General features: G+C 38.4%; 1 protein-coding gene across 7 annotated transcripts in view; it reads right to left on the reverse strand.

The window, feature by feature from the left end:
- The window catches only part of Notch2 (notch receptor 2), a 170,372-nt gene that overhangs the window by 77,565 nt on the left and 77,888 nt on the right, over window positions 1-14,919 (reverse strand). For all 7 annotated transcript variants that reach the window (XM_063256533.1, XM_063256525.1, XM_063256512.1 and 4 more), the window contains one exon: window positions 148-407. In XM_063256533.1, the coding sequence (XP_063112603.1) occupies window positions 148-313 (166 nt within the window). In that variant the 5' untranslated portion in view covers window positions 314-407. The remainder of the gene's footprint in view (window positions 1-147; window positions 408-14,919) is intronic.

A 14,919-nucleotide genomic window follows, 5' to 3' on the forward strand; every position in this document is an offset into this window, starting at 1 on the left:
TTGTCCAGAGTATTCCCATTTCTTATCATAATGTTAAACATGCAACAGAGTTGGAGGACCCTTTCAAACCGAACTCTGAAATGCAAAGATTCAAAATAAAGATACCTGCTGAGAGGGAAAAGTATAGGTATGAGTCCCCTTTGTTACCTGTAAACCCTACTTGGCAGGTACACTCATAGGTATCCCAGCTGAGCATGTGGCAGGTGCCTCCATTCTGGCAGGGAGGATTCACAAAGCAGGGATGAGAGGTTGAGTACTGGCAGTCCTCCCCTGTGAACCCCAGAGCACACCGGCAGGTAGCTCTCCCCAACATGGCCTGGGCCACACAGGTCCCACCATTCTGGCAACGATTCTTCTCACAGGGATCTCGATGTTGACAATATTCTCCCAAGAAGCCTTCTGGACATCTGTATGGAAAAATAGAGGAGTCCATTAAAACTCTTTTTTGTAAGGCCAATACCTTATAGGAAAACAATGCAGTATATTCAGAACACAGTAAGCTATGAATCAAGAACTTTAAGGTATGATCTGTAAGACCCCCTTACAACTGAAAAATGAGTACTTAGAAAACTTAACCACTTATTTTTGAGTCTTTCTGAGTCTTGCTAAGTGAACTATTCTGCAAGGTCAGCAATTCTAGTTAGCACGACCCTTACTCAAAGGCAAAGTACACATAGCTTGTTCTCATAGGTATAATGGAATGGTATAACAGCACCCTTTTGGAAAGCAATGTTTATGCTCTGCTTAAATTCATTAGCTTTCTCATTCTGACTAAAGCATGTGATGGGATTAAGGTGTTTACATGACCATGCATGGACTTGGCCAACCCTCTTATCTCTCCAATTTAAAATATATAAAACATTATGTGCTATTTCTCAAGTAAGTATCAAGAAATAGTAAGTTCTTCTTTCTCTTGTTTCCACTGAAACACTGGTTTGGCTATTCACAGTTTTTTGGGCTACAACCAGATGGTTGACCCTGTAACAGAAAGGGGAAGGAGGTAAAGGAACAGGAAAAAGTCCAAGGAACATACTAGTATATTTGTTAATATATATGTGGCAGTTTTTTAAGCAAATGCAAAGGCACAAAATGTAATTAAAATAACATAAAATATCAAAGGTACTATAATAACACCAAAGTGAAGAAGGGAAATAGTTCAAGAATAACATCCTATAATATGTTCCACATTGAGGCACTGAAGAAATTTTTTATAATTCAAAAGAAGCACAACCTTCCCAAATTATGGGTAATATTTAGAACAATTTTCTATAAACAGCTTCAAAATTGCTTGAGAAGTCTCTATTCTCACAGTGAAGCTGCTTAAACTGCAATCCTAAGAAGTATTTAAAAGGAACACAAAGACTTTGCTTCTAACTATAAATTTTGCTACTTCATTGGAGTCCCAGATTCTTGGTTCATCCTATTTCACCATTTTACTTTTTGTTGGATAGAAGACTGGATCTACAATGCTGTTCCACCATTACCTCAACAACATCACATTTAAAACAAACTAAATCTGCTCCCTCCAAACTAGCTCCTAATCTCTCAGACCTGAAGCACTGGGGTCAAATTGGATTCTTTCCTTTCTTTGCCAATCACAATCAAGATATTTCATTAGTTGTTGATTGATCAGGTGAGGTCTTCAAGGATCAAATTTATAGAGAAAAGAAGGAAAGCTAGTTACCAGCAGACCAAGACAAGAACATGCTAGAAGAATCACACAGGAGATTAAAATGGCTAAGGGAAAAAACAGAGTTGGACCAGCCACAGCCTCCCCCTCCCTTCCCAGTGCCAGCACCCTGAAGCAGCAAGGTCTCTAGACATCATGATGAATAAACAGACCATGCAAGAGAGGAAGAGACAATGAACAGAGTTTATAGCACTCAACTGGCTGAAGCTGACAGTGAGAAAGAAGTCTACGCCTCTGAAGCTCAGAGGTCTGGTCAGGAACCCTGGTACTACATCTTGGGCAATTACTTAACTACCACTGACTGTCAGTTCTTTCACACTTTAAACAGTTACAGAGGCTAGCCACATGATAGGACTACTGTGCTTGAACAAAATCAAGCACATAAAAAACCTTGTGAGTAATAAAAACTTGCAAATGGAAATATTTTTCTCTTTGTGCTTACTGAGGAAAACATATCTAAATCACACTTTGATTTAATAATTGATTTTTTTCTGTTTGAGTTTTTTTAATTTTTGCTCTTATTTTTGCTTTTTTTTGTCTTAGAGGAGCAAAGAATATCAAAATGGCACAGCTAAAATTAACCCTGTTACATTATTAAAAGCACCTGCAGTTTTTTCAGGAAATATGTTATGGATGACGTTACAAATTGAAACACAATTCTCATTCACAATGACAATCCTCTGGGCATTGGGCCTGGCTGTTGATTCTTGATTCCCCCATATGGGAATTATTCATGCTGTAAATAATGCCAACGTTCTAAACTTGGGTGGGCGCTAACCAGCTTTGCTACACCACTCCCAACACATCGTGTGGCATCTGCTAAAAGAATGCAAACTCATTTAAACATTAACATCACAAACGCAAAGTTCCCAGGACAACACAATTGGAACAACACTGAAGTTTCTGGAACTAAACAGAAGAATTTCTGAATTACCTGTTTTGAAAGCTTAATACACATTGCTACTCCCTACCAAGTATGGAAAAACAACTTTCAACTAAGATATATTTAAGAAATCAATAAAAGTAGAGACTACAGCATTTAGGAGGCGAAAGCAGGAGGACTGTTGTGAGTTTAAGACCAGCCTGGGCTGCAAAGTGAGCTCAGGGCCAGCCTGAATTACATAGCAAGATCCTGTCCCAAAAAGCGGGGGATGGGGACTGACCAACTATACATTACCAGTCTAATTTGGCCCACTGCCCATTTTCTTAGCCCATTTTCTTGGTTTATCAAACCAAGAATGATTTCTACATTATTAAATGGTTGAAGAAAAAATAAAAAGAATAATACTTTGTGGCATTTGGAAATTATGTAAAACTCAAATTTCAGCGTCCATAAATAGTCCTACTGGAACGCAGCCATGCTCGTCCGTTTACAAATGATCCGTGGCTGTTTTTGCACTACAACAGCAGAGTGGAGTAACTGCAGTGAGACCACATGGCTCGCAAAAATATTTACCTTCTGGCAAAAAATGAAAAAAGTCTGCCAGCCCGAGCAGAGAATATATGGAATCTATTAATTATGTTCATTATGCTTATTAACAATGATGGTAGTGATGATGATGATGGTTTCCGCAAAGTAGATTAAACTCGTAATATTCATTCATTCTTGCAACAAACTTAGTAAATGGCTCCTACTTGCCAGCCGGCTAACAGCTATCTGTATACATAGGTTCCACACCCACTGAATCAAGCAACCAGATCAAAAATGATCAGAAAACAAAAAGAGTCTGTACTGAATATGTTCAGGTCTTCGGTTACTATTCCCTAACAATGTAACAACTCTGTGCATAGTATTTAAGCTGTATTTAGGCATTACAAGTAACCTAGAGATTGTATGTGTATACAACTTGAGCACCCACAGATTTTGGTTATCTGCGGAGGGTCCTGGAACCAATTCCCCACAGGAACTGAGGAACAACTACACTGTGAAAACCCTTGCACTAACGGAGTTTACATTCCAGTAGGAGTACACAAAGACAAAATACGTTAGAGGGAAGAAATGTTATAAAGAAAAAGAGACAAGGTTGGGGATAAGGCACTGGGAAGAGATAAGGATTTCAGTTATAAATAGAAAATCAAAGAAGGCATCACTGAGAAAGCAACACTTGAGACAAGATTTGAGTAAAGTGGAGGATTCACCATGTAGGTAGGGAAATGCGTTCCAGGAAGAAGGAACACTAAATGTACAGGCCCCAAGACAGAGCAGTCCTGCCAAATTCAAGCATGGCAAGGAAACCCAGGGACCTAGCTCTATTACTATGCCAAAGAATAAAAGAGCCACAGAAAATAGTGAGACACTAACTGATGTGGATCATGTGGGGCCTATTTAGGCCATTCTACAAAAGATTTAGGGCTTTATTCTACATGAGACAATACTGACATACGATGGTATAACAGACACACTTATCTAAAGCCACCTACAGCATTACATCTTCTATTCCTGCAAAACTAGACCTGTTGAAATAAAGGCTTGATTTTCTATTTAAAATGCTCTAGAAAGCTATCAGCTGATTTTTTACTTTTATCTTTAAACATCTCTTTTAATTTACCTTTTTCACTGAGTCCCACTTCCCTTTCCAAATCTTTTTCATTTACAAACAAGCTTCTGTGACTACTTTTACAGGTGTTTTCTCCTTCCTCTCCATCTACTTCTTACTTGACTCCCATGGCATGACTTTCACTTCATTGCCTAGAAATTACACTCTAAGAACAGGACTTTCCCCCTGTCATATTCAGTATTCTCATCTGAGATTTCACCATCAGGAAATTCCCTCTCCTACAGGAGGTACTGCTGACACTCCGTGAGTCATCTCCATCTTCCTTCCCCTGACTTCTGTGACTCTGTTTATCTCCACGCCTGGTAGAGTCTTGGTCTACATTACTGACTCCTCTTCTTTCCCACTAGTTGAAGTCACCTTGCAGTGTAAGTCTGGACCGCACTGCACTTCTCTCCTATCCATTTGGTGTTACTGCTGTAGGTATCTGCTTGATTTTAAACACCACCCTAAATGTAACAGACACAAAATACACTGTTTTGGCTCCATATGTTTAGTTTTCTAGAAGCCATCTATCAAACTTAGTATGTTCTGCCAATACTTGAAACTAAACATTTGGAAAGAGATCATTTTCCCATGAAACTTTAATTCCTCCAATTTTCTAAAGATTCTACTCACAATTTAAAGCTACTTTTAGTTAATCCCTTTAAGTTATATATAATTTATTACTGTGTTCTGACAAGTTTTGTTAACTGAATTCCTACAGTACCATTCATGTACACAATTTCTTTTCTTATTAGTACACGTCTGTATTTACATTCCTTGCATGGGGTTGATACACACATCCTAATTCTTTGTCATCCCCTTCTCCTCCTGTACTTGCCCCTCCCCTACCTCTTGATCCCCCCTTCCCATTTGAGAAGAAGCTATCTATCTATTTATTTTGCTCCTCTTGGGTTTCTTACATAAGAGAAACCATGTTATATTTAAGCTCATTTGTACAATTTATTTCACTTAATATTATGGTCTCAAGGTGTATCCATTTGCCCACAAATGACTTAAGTTTACCCTTCTTTCAGCAAAGTAGTATACCACTGTCTGTAAATATTCCATTTTCTTTATGCATTCATCTGTTGATGGACACACAGGACACTTTCAAGATTTAGCTGTTATGAACTGTGCTACAATAAACATGTATGTACATATCACTGTAATATAAGAAACATACCAAGAATCAACAAATGGAATCATATCAAATTAAAAAGCAACTGCACAAGAAACATGCAACAGAGTACAGATAAACTACAAGCTATTCCTTGAACAGAAGACAAATATCTAGAATATATAAAGAACTCAAAAAATTAAGAATTCCAAAATAAAAGACCCAAGCAAACAATGGACAAGTAAAGCAAGCAGACACTTCCCAAAAGATATACAAATGGCCAAAAATTACATGAAGAAACATTCGACATTGTGGGCCATTCAAGAAATGCAAATTAAAACAATGCTAAGATTCCACCCTACCCCAGAAGGAATGACTACCATCAAGAAATCAAATAATAAACTGCTGATGAGGCTGTGGGGAAATAAGGAACTCTTCTACACTGGTGAGAATATACGCTAGCACAAGCATTACGGAAATCAGTATGAAGAGTTTTCAAACAACTAAAAATCAAAATTACATTTGGCCCAGGTATTCCCCTTTTATTAACTTTCCAAAAGAGTTAAAAGGTATCAGTTCCCTTTTTTGATGTTAAGTTCCAATCACTTTAAAAGCCTCGGGCCAGACATCTTCTTTCTGGCTCTCCTACACTCTCAACTATCTTTGGAGTAAAAGGACCTGAGGATTCAATGCACCCAAAGGAAATTTCTGTCCAATGAAATAATCATTTCTAAAGCATTCCTAAAAGAGAATCACGGGTCTTTGCTTGAAAACCAACATGCAGCACAGAACCTCACTTACAGAATTTAGTTAAGTGTCTGAAGATACTGTTATTACTCCTGCTATTATGGGCACATACTTTACAACAGACCACCTGCGCTTCCACCCCAGTTCCATCATTCACAGTATCTGCGCAATGGATAATCCTGGACAAAGTACTAAACCTCACTATGGTACAACAGAATTAGTAATTATATCCTTATAGAGTTTTCAAATCATTTAAAGCACTTAGAATACTATCTAGCAAGCAGTAAATATCATGGATTTGTTAAGTAAGCTCCTATACCAAATCAGTTCTTCAACAAAACAATCTTCAACCTTTCAATTGTCAGAAATCTCTTTCTTAAGTCTTAAAATTATGCTGTTTCTCCTGGGCATATACACAAGATAACTAAAAATATACGTCCACAAAAGTACATTGATGGTGTGACTCATAATAGCTAAAATGGGCAAATAATCCAAATGTCCATCAGCTGATGAATGGATAAATAAAATGCAATGAAATCTCCAGTCATAAAAGGTAACAAAGTTCTGACACTTGCTACAGTGTGGAGCTATCTTAAAAACATGATGCTAAGTGAAAGAAACCATTCATAAGAGACTATTATGCATGATTCAAGTGTCCAAAATCAGTAAATTCATAAACAGAAAATAGATTAGCATTGGCAAGGGCAAAGGAGAGGGGGAAATGTAACTTCTAAGGGACAGAGTTTTTATGAAAATGTTTTCAAATTAGGTAACAGTAGTACTCCTGCAACTTCATACTAAAACAGCTAAATTACACATTTTAAAAGGGTGCATTTTATTGTGTGACACAACTTGGAAAAAAAAACCTGCTTTTCTATAATTTCCACCTATGTAATCCAAGCACTAGGGAGGCTAAGGCAGGAGGATTGCCACAAGTTTGAGACCAGCCTAGGCTATATAGTGAGTTCAAAATCAGTCTGAATTACACAGTGAGACCCTGTCTCAAAACACAAACACATAAAGAAAAAAAAAAGACTCTAAAGACATGTTTGTAGACTCTCTTTTTTCCCCAGGATTTGGTGCTTTGGGACTACTACTCAGCATAAAATTATTCTTCAGTATAAAATTATTTCCAAACTTCCTCACCTTTTTAGTGTATCTTCACTTAAAACATCAACAATAATGACAATCGCAATGACCAACATTTTTAAGCATTAATTACATATCTATACCTGCTAAACATTTTACAGCTATAGAGGATTCCAGTTCATCCAGAAAACCCTTAAACGTGGGGTCCAACCAGGAAAAGACCCAACCCTCATGTTCTCACCTAGGCAGCACAGAACTGGACCACTCTCTCCTGATACGAATACTATGCTTCTACGATCTCAACCTTTCTTAGTATACGTACTGTCGAAGCATTGCATTTACTTTCTTAGAAACCACAAAACATTGTGCAGCTAAACAGCTCTGAATCTTCTCCACATGAATTACATTTTGGCACATTTTTCTCATCCTACAGTCAAATGTTTCATAATTTGAACTGTCATTTGTTCATCTAAAACTGTCACATAGGGGCTAGGGGTTTAGTTCAGAAGGCATAAGCACCTGCCTTACAAGCAGGCCGTCCTACCGATAAAAATGAAAAAGAAAAAAAAAAAATTCAGTAGAAAAATATTTGGGGCTGGGGATTTAGCTCAGCGGCATAAGCACCTGCCTTGCAAGCAGGCGGTCGTGAGTTCGATCCCTGGTACCGATAAAAATGAAAAAGAAAAAAAAAAAAAAAAATTCAGTACAAGCAGGCCGTCCTGAGTTGATCCCCGGTACTGATAAAAAGGAAAAAACAACAACAACAACAACAAAAAAAAAAAAACTGTCACATGAAGAATCTTTATCCCAAGGGTCACTGATTAAGATAACTTTTACACTATATCCATCTAGGGGCTGGGGATTTAGCTCAGCGGCATAAGCACTTACCTTGCAAGCAGGCGGTTGTGAGGTCAGTACCCCAGTACCCATAAAAAAAAAAAAAATACAACAACACTATATCCATCTACTCAGGCTGCACCCTCATCTCTGAAGGCAACAGGTCTGAACCCTCATTGCAGGATCGAAGACATCAAAGCTAAATGACCTCCATTTGTGAAGTTAGTAAATTCCCCTAGCTTTGCATCATCTACAAATTTATCCCTACCTTCACCTAGAACTCTAATAAAACAGCACTAAATGAAACCATGCTACTGAGACTTCCCCAAAGACAGTCAGCAACATCATCCTCACTGCACCAGCACTCTATCCACCCCTCTCTGTAGGGACAGCCTGGGAATTCCTAGTTGAAACACTACCACTAATCCTTCTTACACAGAATTTTGCTCATGCATTCTTCCACCTGGAAACTAGCACGCTTCTTGAGAATCTCTTACTTTACCTGCCCCACTCCTACCATTTATCCATCCTAAACCAAACACTCCAGATCATCTCCACAATTTTGTCAGCTGACACCTATTTCAAAAAAAATCTTTTGAATTCCAATGAGAAACAGCACACTTCCCATCTGATGTTTTCTATTTATTGCCTTTCTTCCATACTTCTTTCAAGTATCTGCTCAAGATCTACATGCCCTTCAGTCAGTCTCCTCCAAACTCCTCCGTCTATCTCTGATCCCGCCTTATCACTGTTTCCAACCACTAGTTCTGCTTCACTTCAGTCACTGTCTGTTTCTGAAGCTCCATTTAGACAGTTTCTGAGGGGAAGACCATGTGTTAAGGCCCTATGCAGGTTCCCTCAGTATCACATGCTACTAAGCCAGTGGTTCCAAAGCAGACTCAATTTCATATGATGGACAGTAAGTCTCTCAATCCAAATCTGCTAGAAAATCCCCTTCCAACTCTACACTGTGGTTTGTCTGGTGGAACACTGGCCAAATCAGACTGCAGTGGTACAGGATTATCCTTCATGCCCAAGAAGCTGAATTATGGACATGGAACAACAGGAGAGTGATGGGCAAGTGAGGCAGCTAGAAATTAAGGGCCTCTGTTTCCTAAGGCATGAGGGCTCTCAGCATCACATATCCCTGCTCAACTACAGGACAAGGATACCACATACCTTCAAATGGAAGTGACAAGTGATACTCTGCCTGAAAACAAAAGCTTAAATAGCTCTCTGCTTGATATAACTCAAGCTAAGCTCGGTTAAAGGCTGAAAATATGACTAGATACATACACAAGTTCCCTCTTACATTTATAACTTCACTAAGTTACTGGTATAAAGTTTGAAAAACTGTCTACTGCTTGAAACAAAGAGCCATAAAAAAGGTTTTCAAAACATAATCGAATAAATCTAACAACTACCTTTTGTTCCCAAAACTATATGAATGTCATGCCTCCCTCCTGTGGGGAATTTATCAGTCACTTAATTATTCTCTGCAATTTCCCTCTACTCAACCCTCTTCCTTAGTTTTGGAATCCTGAAAGAACATCGTTCACAGGTGAGAATGGGAATGTAGGAGCAGTATGGGGTAAAAATTTTTCCCTATAAAATAATTCCATTAACTGATACAACTCCTTGTGAGGCTCATTCTGATACACTCATGACTTTTGAACGTCTGCCATTTTTGATGCAGTAAGTTTACCTTTTCATTCAATTACACACAAGAAGTAATATGTTTTTCTCATAGAGCTAGAAAATATTCCATTTGCAAAGATACCTACACACATACATACACACACACACACACACACACACACACCCCCCACTGAAACAGATGAAAACCAGACCCTAATTCTCACATGTCACCAGCACCTTGGATTAGTTCACATGTAGCACTTTACAGATTTCAAGAAAGCTGGGATGTGACTGGCAATTCCATCCTATCTGGCAATGGCTGCAGTTCAGGATCATTCTCCCTAGTAATAGAGGACAAAGAAATTTGTTCTTTCAAGTTTCCTAAATGAATAGCCACTCGTGTAGAGAAAAGCTTAAAACAGTGTAGCAGCTTGTGTCAGCTCCAAGATGACTTAAGTCTGAGCAGGAAATGAGCCCCTTTTCCAAATAAAAGCCAGCGTTCTTACTCCTTATTTTCTGCATGGAGTGCTCTGTAGCAGCAGGGCAAGCCCAAATCGTATCCAAGGCTTTGCCTCTGCTCTGCTTGTAGTGGGTTGTTTTTTGCTTTGTTTTGTTTTGTTTTGTTTTGTTGCCCCCGCCCTTTTGGTAGTTTTTCAGTGAGGATTTGACTATTAAAAAAAAAAAAAAAAAAGCAAAATCCCACTACATACAAGAAGAAAAAGACAGGCGTGCTTCACAAAACAGCTATTTCAAAATCATGATTTTTAAAAAACTACACAGAATGTGGAATGGAGGGGAAAAAAATGTCTCATGTGGGTTGTGTCGGCCCTGCAGCTGCTCCTCATTAAAGCTTCTCTTTACTCCCTCTGGGCTGGTTTCCAGCAGAAAATTCTTTAAACAGAACTCTGCTTTCAACCCACTTTCTTCTTGCTCTGGGCCTCTCAGCCCCCCAATCCTCAGTGGCAGCCTGCCCTAGCTGAGCTCCAGAGGGGGGGAAGCTGTCGTTAAGGTAAATGAGGTAAGAGCAGGGGAAAAAAACTAACAAAATCCAGAAACCAAATTAAGCATCGGTCCGTAACAAAGGTCTGCAGTCTAAAAGGCCCCAAATCAGCCTGTTCTTTCCTGTGACCAGAATGCCAGTTTGGTTTCCTGCCCCTTCCCCCATCCCCCCTGTTAAAGTAGATAAAAATAACTGCTAACAGCCAAAGCTAGCTGTAACCAGTGAAAGTTCCTATGTAACTTTCAAATCCCAAGACTCTAGCTGCAAACTTCTAGGGGCCCCAGAACCTACAGAATCAGGCCCCCGAAGCCTAGGATGGCATTTTAGACCCAACCCACAGGACAAATCCCATTATCCTCGCGTCCTGGCATTTCCAGTCCCATGGCCCATCAGCCTCTCAATCTTTTAATTCTGTAACTCTATGTAAAGCTAACTTACTGGGTTATACTAGTTACTGACTTTGTTTTAAAACAAAAATAACATAACAAAACACAAAGATTTCCAGTTATCTTCCTGGTAAAGAGGGGAAGAAAAAGAAGCTCAGTCATGTTGACTTCTTCACTCCCACTCTCACCTCCTACTCCCTTCCTCTGAAAAAAAGAAATAAAAAGGAAACATTATAGCTTACTCAGCAAGAAGAAAAAACAAAAAGAAGTAACCAAGTATTGGCATATATAGAATAGGGCTCAGAACTCCACTGTTTGCAGTAAAACACTTTCTAGGGCCTTGTTAGTTTTATGTAAAGGAAACAAAGACAAGTAGACAAACCAATCTCTCTCTCTCCTTCACACACACACACACACACACACAAAAAAAACTTTTTATCACTACTAATACACAAAGAATACCAAATACTGTGGGACAGCCCATTTTTCTACTATGTAAATTCAGCTTCCTGGACAGAACATTTCTGCTTTTCTTGTGGAAGTATTTCAGAAAATGTTAATCTTGGTTCCCACATTAGGCTGAACGCTTCCAAATTGAAAGTTTCCCACAGGAAAAAGACCTCACGGGGAATTGTGAGGCTGGGAACTGTCTTCTGGAGCTGCATGTGTTCAGGTTTTCCTATGCTTCTATGAATAAAGCAATACACACACACACACACACACACACACACACACAAATAAATCCAAACCAGGGAGAAGTTAAGTGTGATTATGGGTGTGAACACTGTTCAGTGACAGTATCATTCCTCTTCACTGGGGACTATGAAGTCAGGAACCACTGCAATGGGAAAGCAGCTTTATTGACACAAGAACTTTGCAAACGCCCTTATCTTCCAGTTTACAGTCTGGGATCATTTATCAGAATTTCAAAGCAGAGCGGAGTGCCTGGGCTCATCAGTCGTCACTTGGAAGATGGGGCAGGGGCACACAAACAGTGCTGAAAGATGTTCCTTGCTGCTGAAACACACAGTGGTCTTTCCTCTGCCATCCAGCACACCATCAGTACCTTACCATATTTCACTGCCCAGGATCCTAAGAAAATATTCTATATGTGACTAAAACATAACAAATACAACTGGTTATATAGGCTTTTATCCTTCACAATAATAAACAAAAATTAGTAAAGTTAAGCTCATTGTTTCTAAGCTATGGGCTGCAGAACTACTGCAAGGGGTCTGCAATCCTGAAAAAAAATCACTAAATACTACTAAAATTCTCTTGCCTGTAATTAAATGCATGCAGAGGTTGTTATGATTATCAAAATATAAAGGCATATTAAAGTGATGCTTTTGTGGTGCCAGGAATTGAACCTACTCCTTGCTTACACAGTCAAGTGCTCTGAACTCTGAGCTACACCCCCAGCCCCCTAAAATGATTCTTGAATCTTTTTAAATTTAAGTTTATTAGTACAATTTAGGAATCCACAATGACCACATTCATCATAAGGAATTTGTATCTGTATATGATATATCTCGATTGCTCGGCTTTTCGCCCTTCTCATCCCTCTTTTCAACCCTCACTCCCCAACCCGTTCACGATGCTTGATTTTCATTTTACCCTTTTCTCATTTTTTTCTTTCTTTTACTTCCTTTCTCTCCCTTCCCTATTTCCCATTTCCTTTTTGAAGAGTTTCTTCCTGTTTCACAGTATCGTGTACATTTATGTTCTTATTTACATTTTCAGTTTCTCACACTAGAGAGATAATGGAATATTTACACATGTGTGTGTGATTTATTTCACTTATGATTATGGTCTCAAGGTCCATCCATCTAGGTATCAACTGACTTCTTAGTAGATTTTGATGTGATATGCTATATGGAACACACTGGAAATACCTCCATCTGGAGACTCTCTCTCCTTTACACTACATTGCCAAACTCAACGGGCTCACAAGACTCATCTCCATATATTTACACATGCTGCTCAGTCCAAAATACATCTCCCCACCCCTCTTCTCAGAGAGAATCCCTGAAATTCCTTCAGGCCTGTGTTTAAATGCTATTTCCTCTGAGAAACAACTGAGACACACATGCTGCATATTCCCATAATTCTGACACATTATTATAATTATTTGTCATCTTCAAAAGATAAAAACTATTAATTAATATCTCCCCATTCCTTAAAACAGTGACTGGCAAATGGAAGGCACTCTACTACTCAGCGCTGATATTCTTACTAGATGCCAAAGGACAAAATGCAAGGTCCCATGGAATCTTTACACCTTAGAAAGACTCTTCAATCACACTTGAAGTTTGGGGAGGAATAGGTTGAGCGATTTACCCAAAGGATTTCAAAAACTAATTAAGATTCCTGACATATAGAATATTTTATTCTTAACCCCTACTTGGCACTAAACCATTCAATGTGGACCAACCATGTATGGAATAGATTGGTTTTTAAATTACATTTTCCTCAAAAATACCAAGTTAGCTAATGAATACATGTAAGGCACATAAATGTGCACACACAGTCTCCATTCTCTCCTGCATTTTTATTAGTCTGTGATAAAATACAACAACATAAACCACGACAAGCCTGGAACCCGGAAGTGGCCTCAAGAGCATGAACTGCTAGATTTTTAGAGACTGGCAGTGAAACTTAAGAATACTAGGAAGAAAACTGTTGGAGTTTGCTTTCTCTCCCTAGTGGGAGGGAGGGAATGACCACCTTTGAGGTTATGAAGTTCAAAACACATCTGAACTCACAACAATCCTGAAAGCTCTGTGTGATCTGAAAAGATTATTAGTTCAAAAATAATCATAATCAATTCATAACAAACCAAACTCAAATGTAGGAGGGAGTAGGAACAAGAAAAATTTGCATTTTTTCAAACTGTAAAAGAATACAAAAACAAAACCGAATGAAAACAAAGTATACTTTGTGAATTTGGCATACAACATTATCCTGGAGGGGAAAAAAAAAAATCACTTGGTACCAGTACAGTTCTTTTTAATGAAAAATTGAAAAATATAATTTCAGAATACATTCAACCACTAAATAAAGCTTGTTCTAATGACCCAAGAAACACAGATAGTAAAAATGGTAAACATCATGGAACAAAAATAATGGTGTCTAACTTCAGTTCAAGACCAAAACACTATTTTCCTCAAACATAGGATCATTGTCAAAAGGGATGAAAACTGATTCTTCAGAGTTAAAAAAAAAAAAAATCATAAATATAAAATGGTTTCTGACCTTCCAAAAGGCCACAATAGAAAAAAATATATACTATCTATATATACATAAATGATATTAAAATTGCATAGGATGAGGATGCAATGGTGATAATAATAAAAGCTGAGAAACAATGAGAAAGCTCCCAAAAAGTAACTCAGTCTAACCTGGCACTGAGATATGGATAAGCATGTCTGGAGGAATAAGAAATTTCCTACAAACACTGGCAATAAGTAGTATACATTCAAAACCATGAGTCCCAAAAATAAAATATTCCTCTACTGTAGAAATTCCTCTGTCTGTCTGTGCTTGATCTGCTGCATGAAATCAAATCAACACTTCCATGGGAACAGAATGAAATCACACAAAACCAAAAGGGAGGTCCAATGAAAAAATGTAGAAAACATACAACTGGACACTATACAGAGTCTTTTAGAACTACAACTCTATAATTATTTTCCATCCTCCTACATTCTTAAAACAAACATACCAGCATAGCCCACAAACTCTTACATACAGACAATGCCAGCAGTGCCTGCGCAGGAGGGACAGCATACCGGTGCCCATGCCTGGACACAGGCACTAATTTAGCATCAACCCCATATCTGGGACAGAATTTCATTTATCTGTTTTCCTCTAGA

This window comes from Cavia porcellus, unplaced genomic scaffold, assembly GCF_034190915.1.
Source record: "Cavia porcellus strain 051 isolate PalLab524CR breed Dunkin Hartley unplaced genomic scaffold, mCavPor4.1 scaffold_1, whole genome shotgun sequence".
In the NCBI taxonomy this organism is placed as follows: Eukaryota; Metazoa; Chordata; class Mammalia; order Rodentia; family Caviidae; genus Cavia; species Cavia porcellus.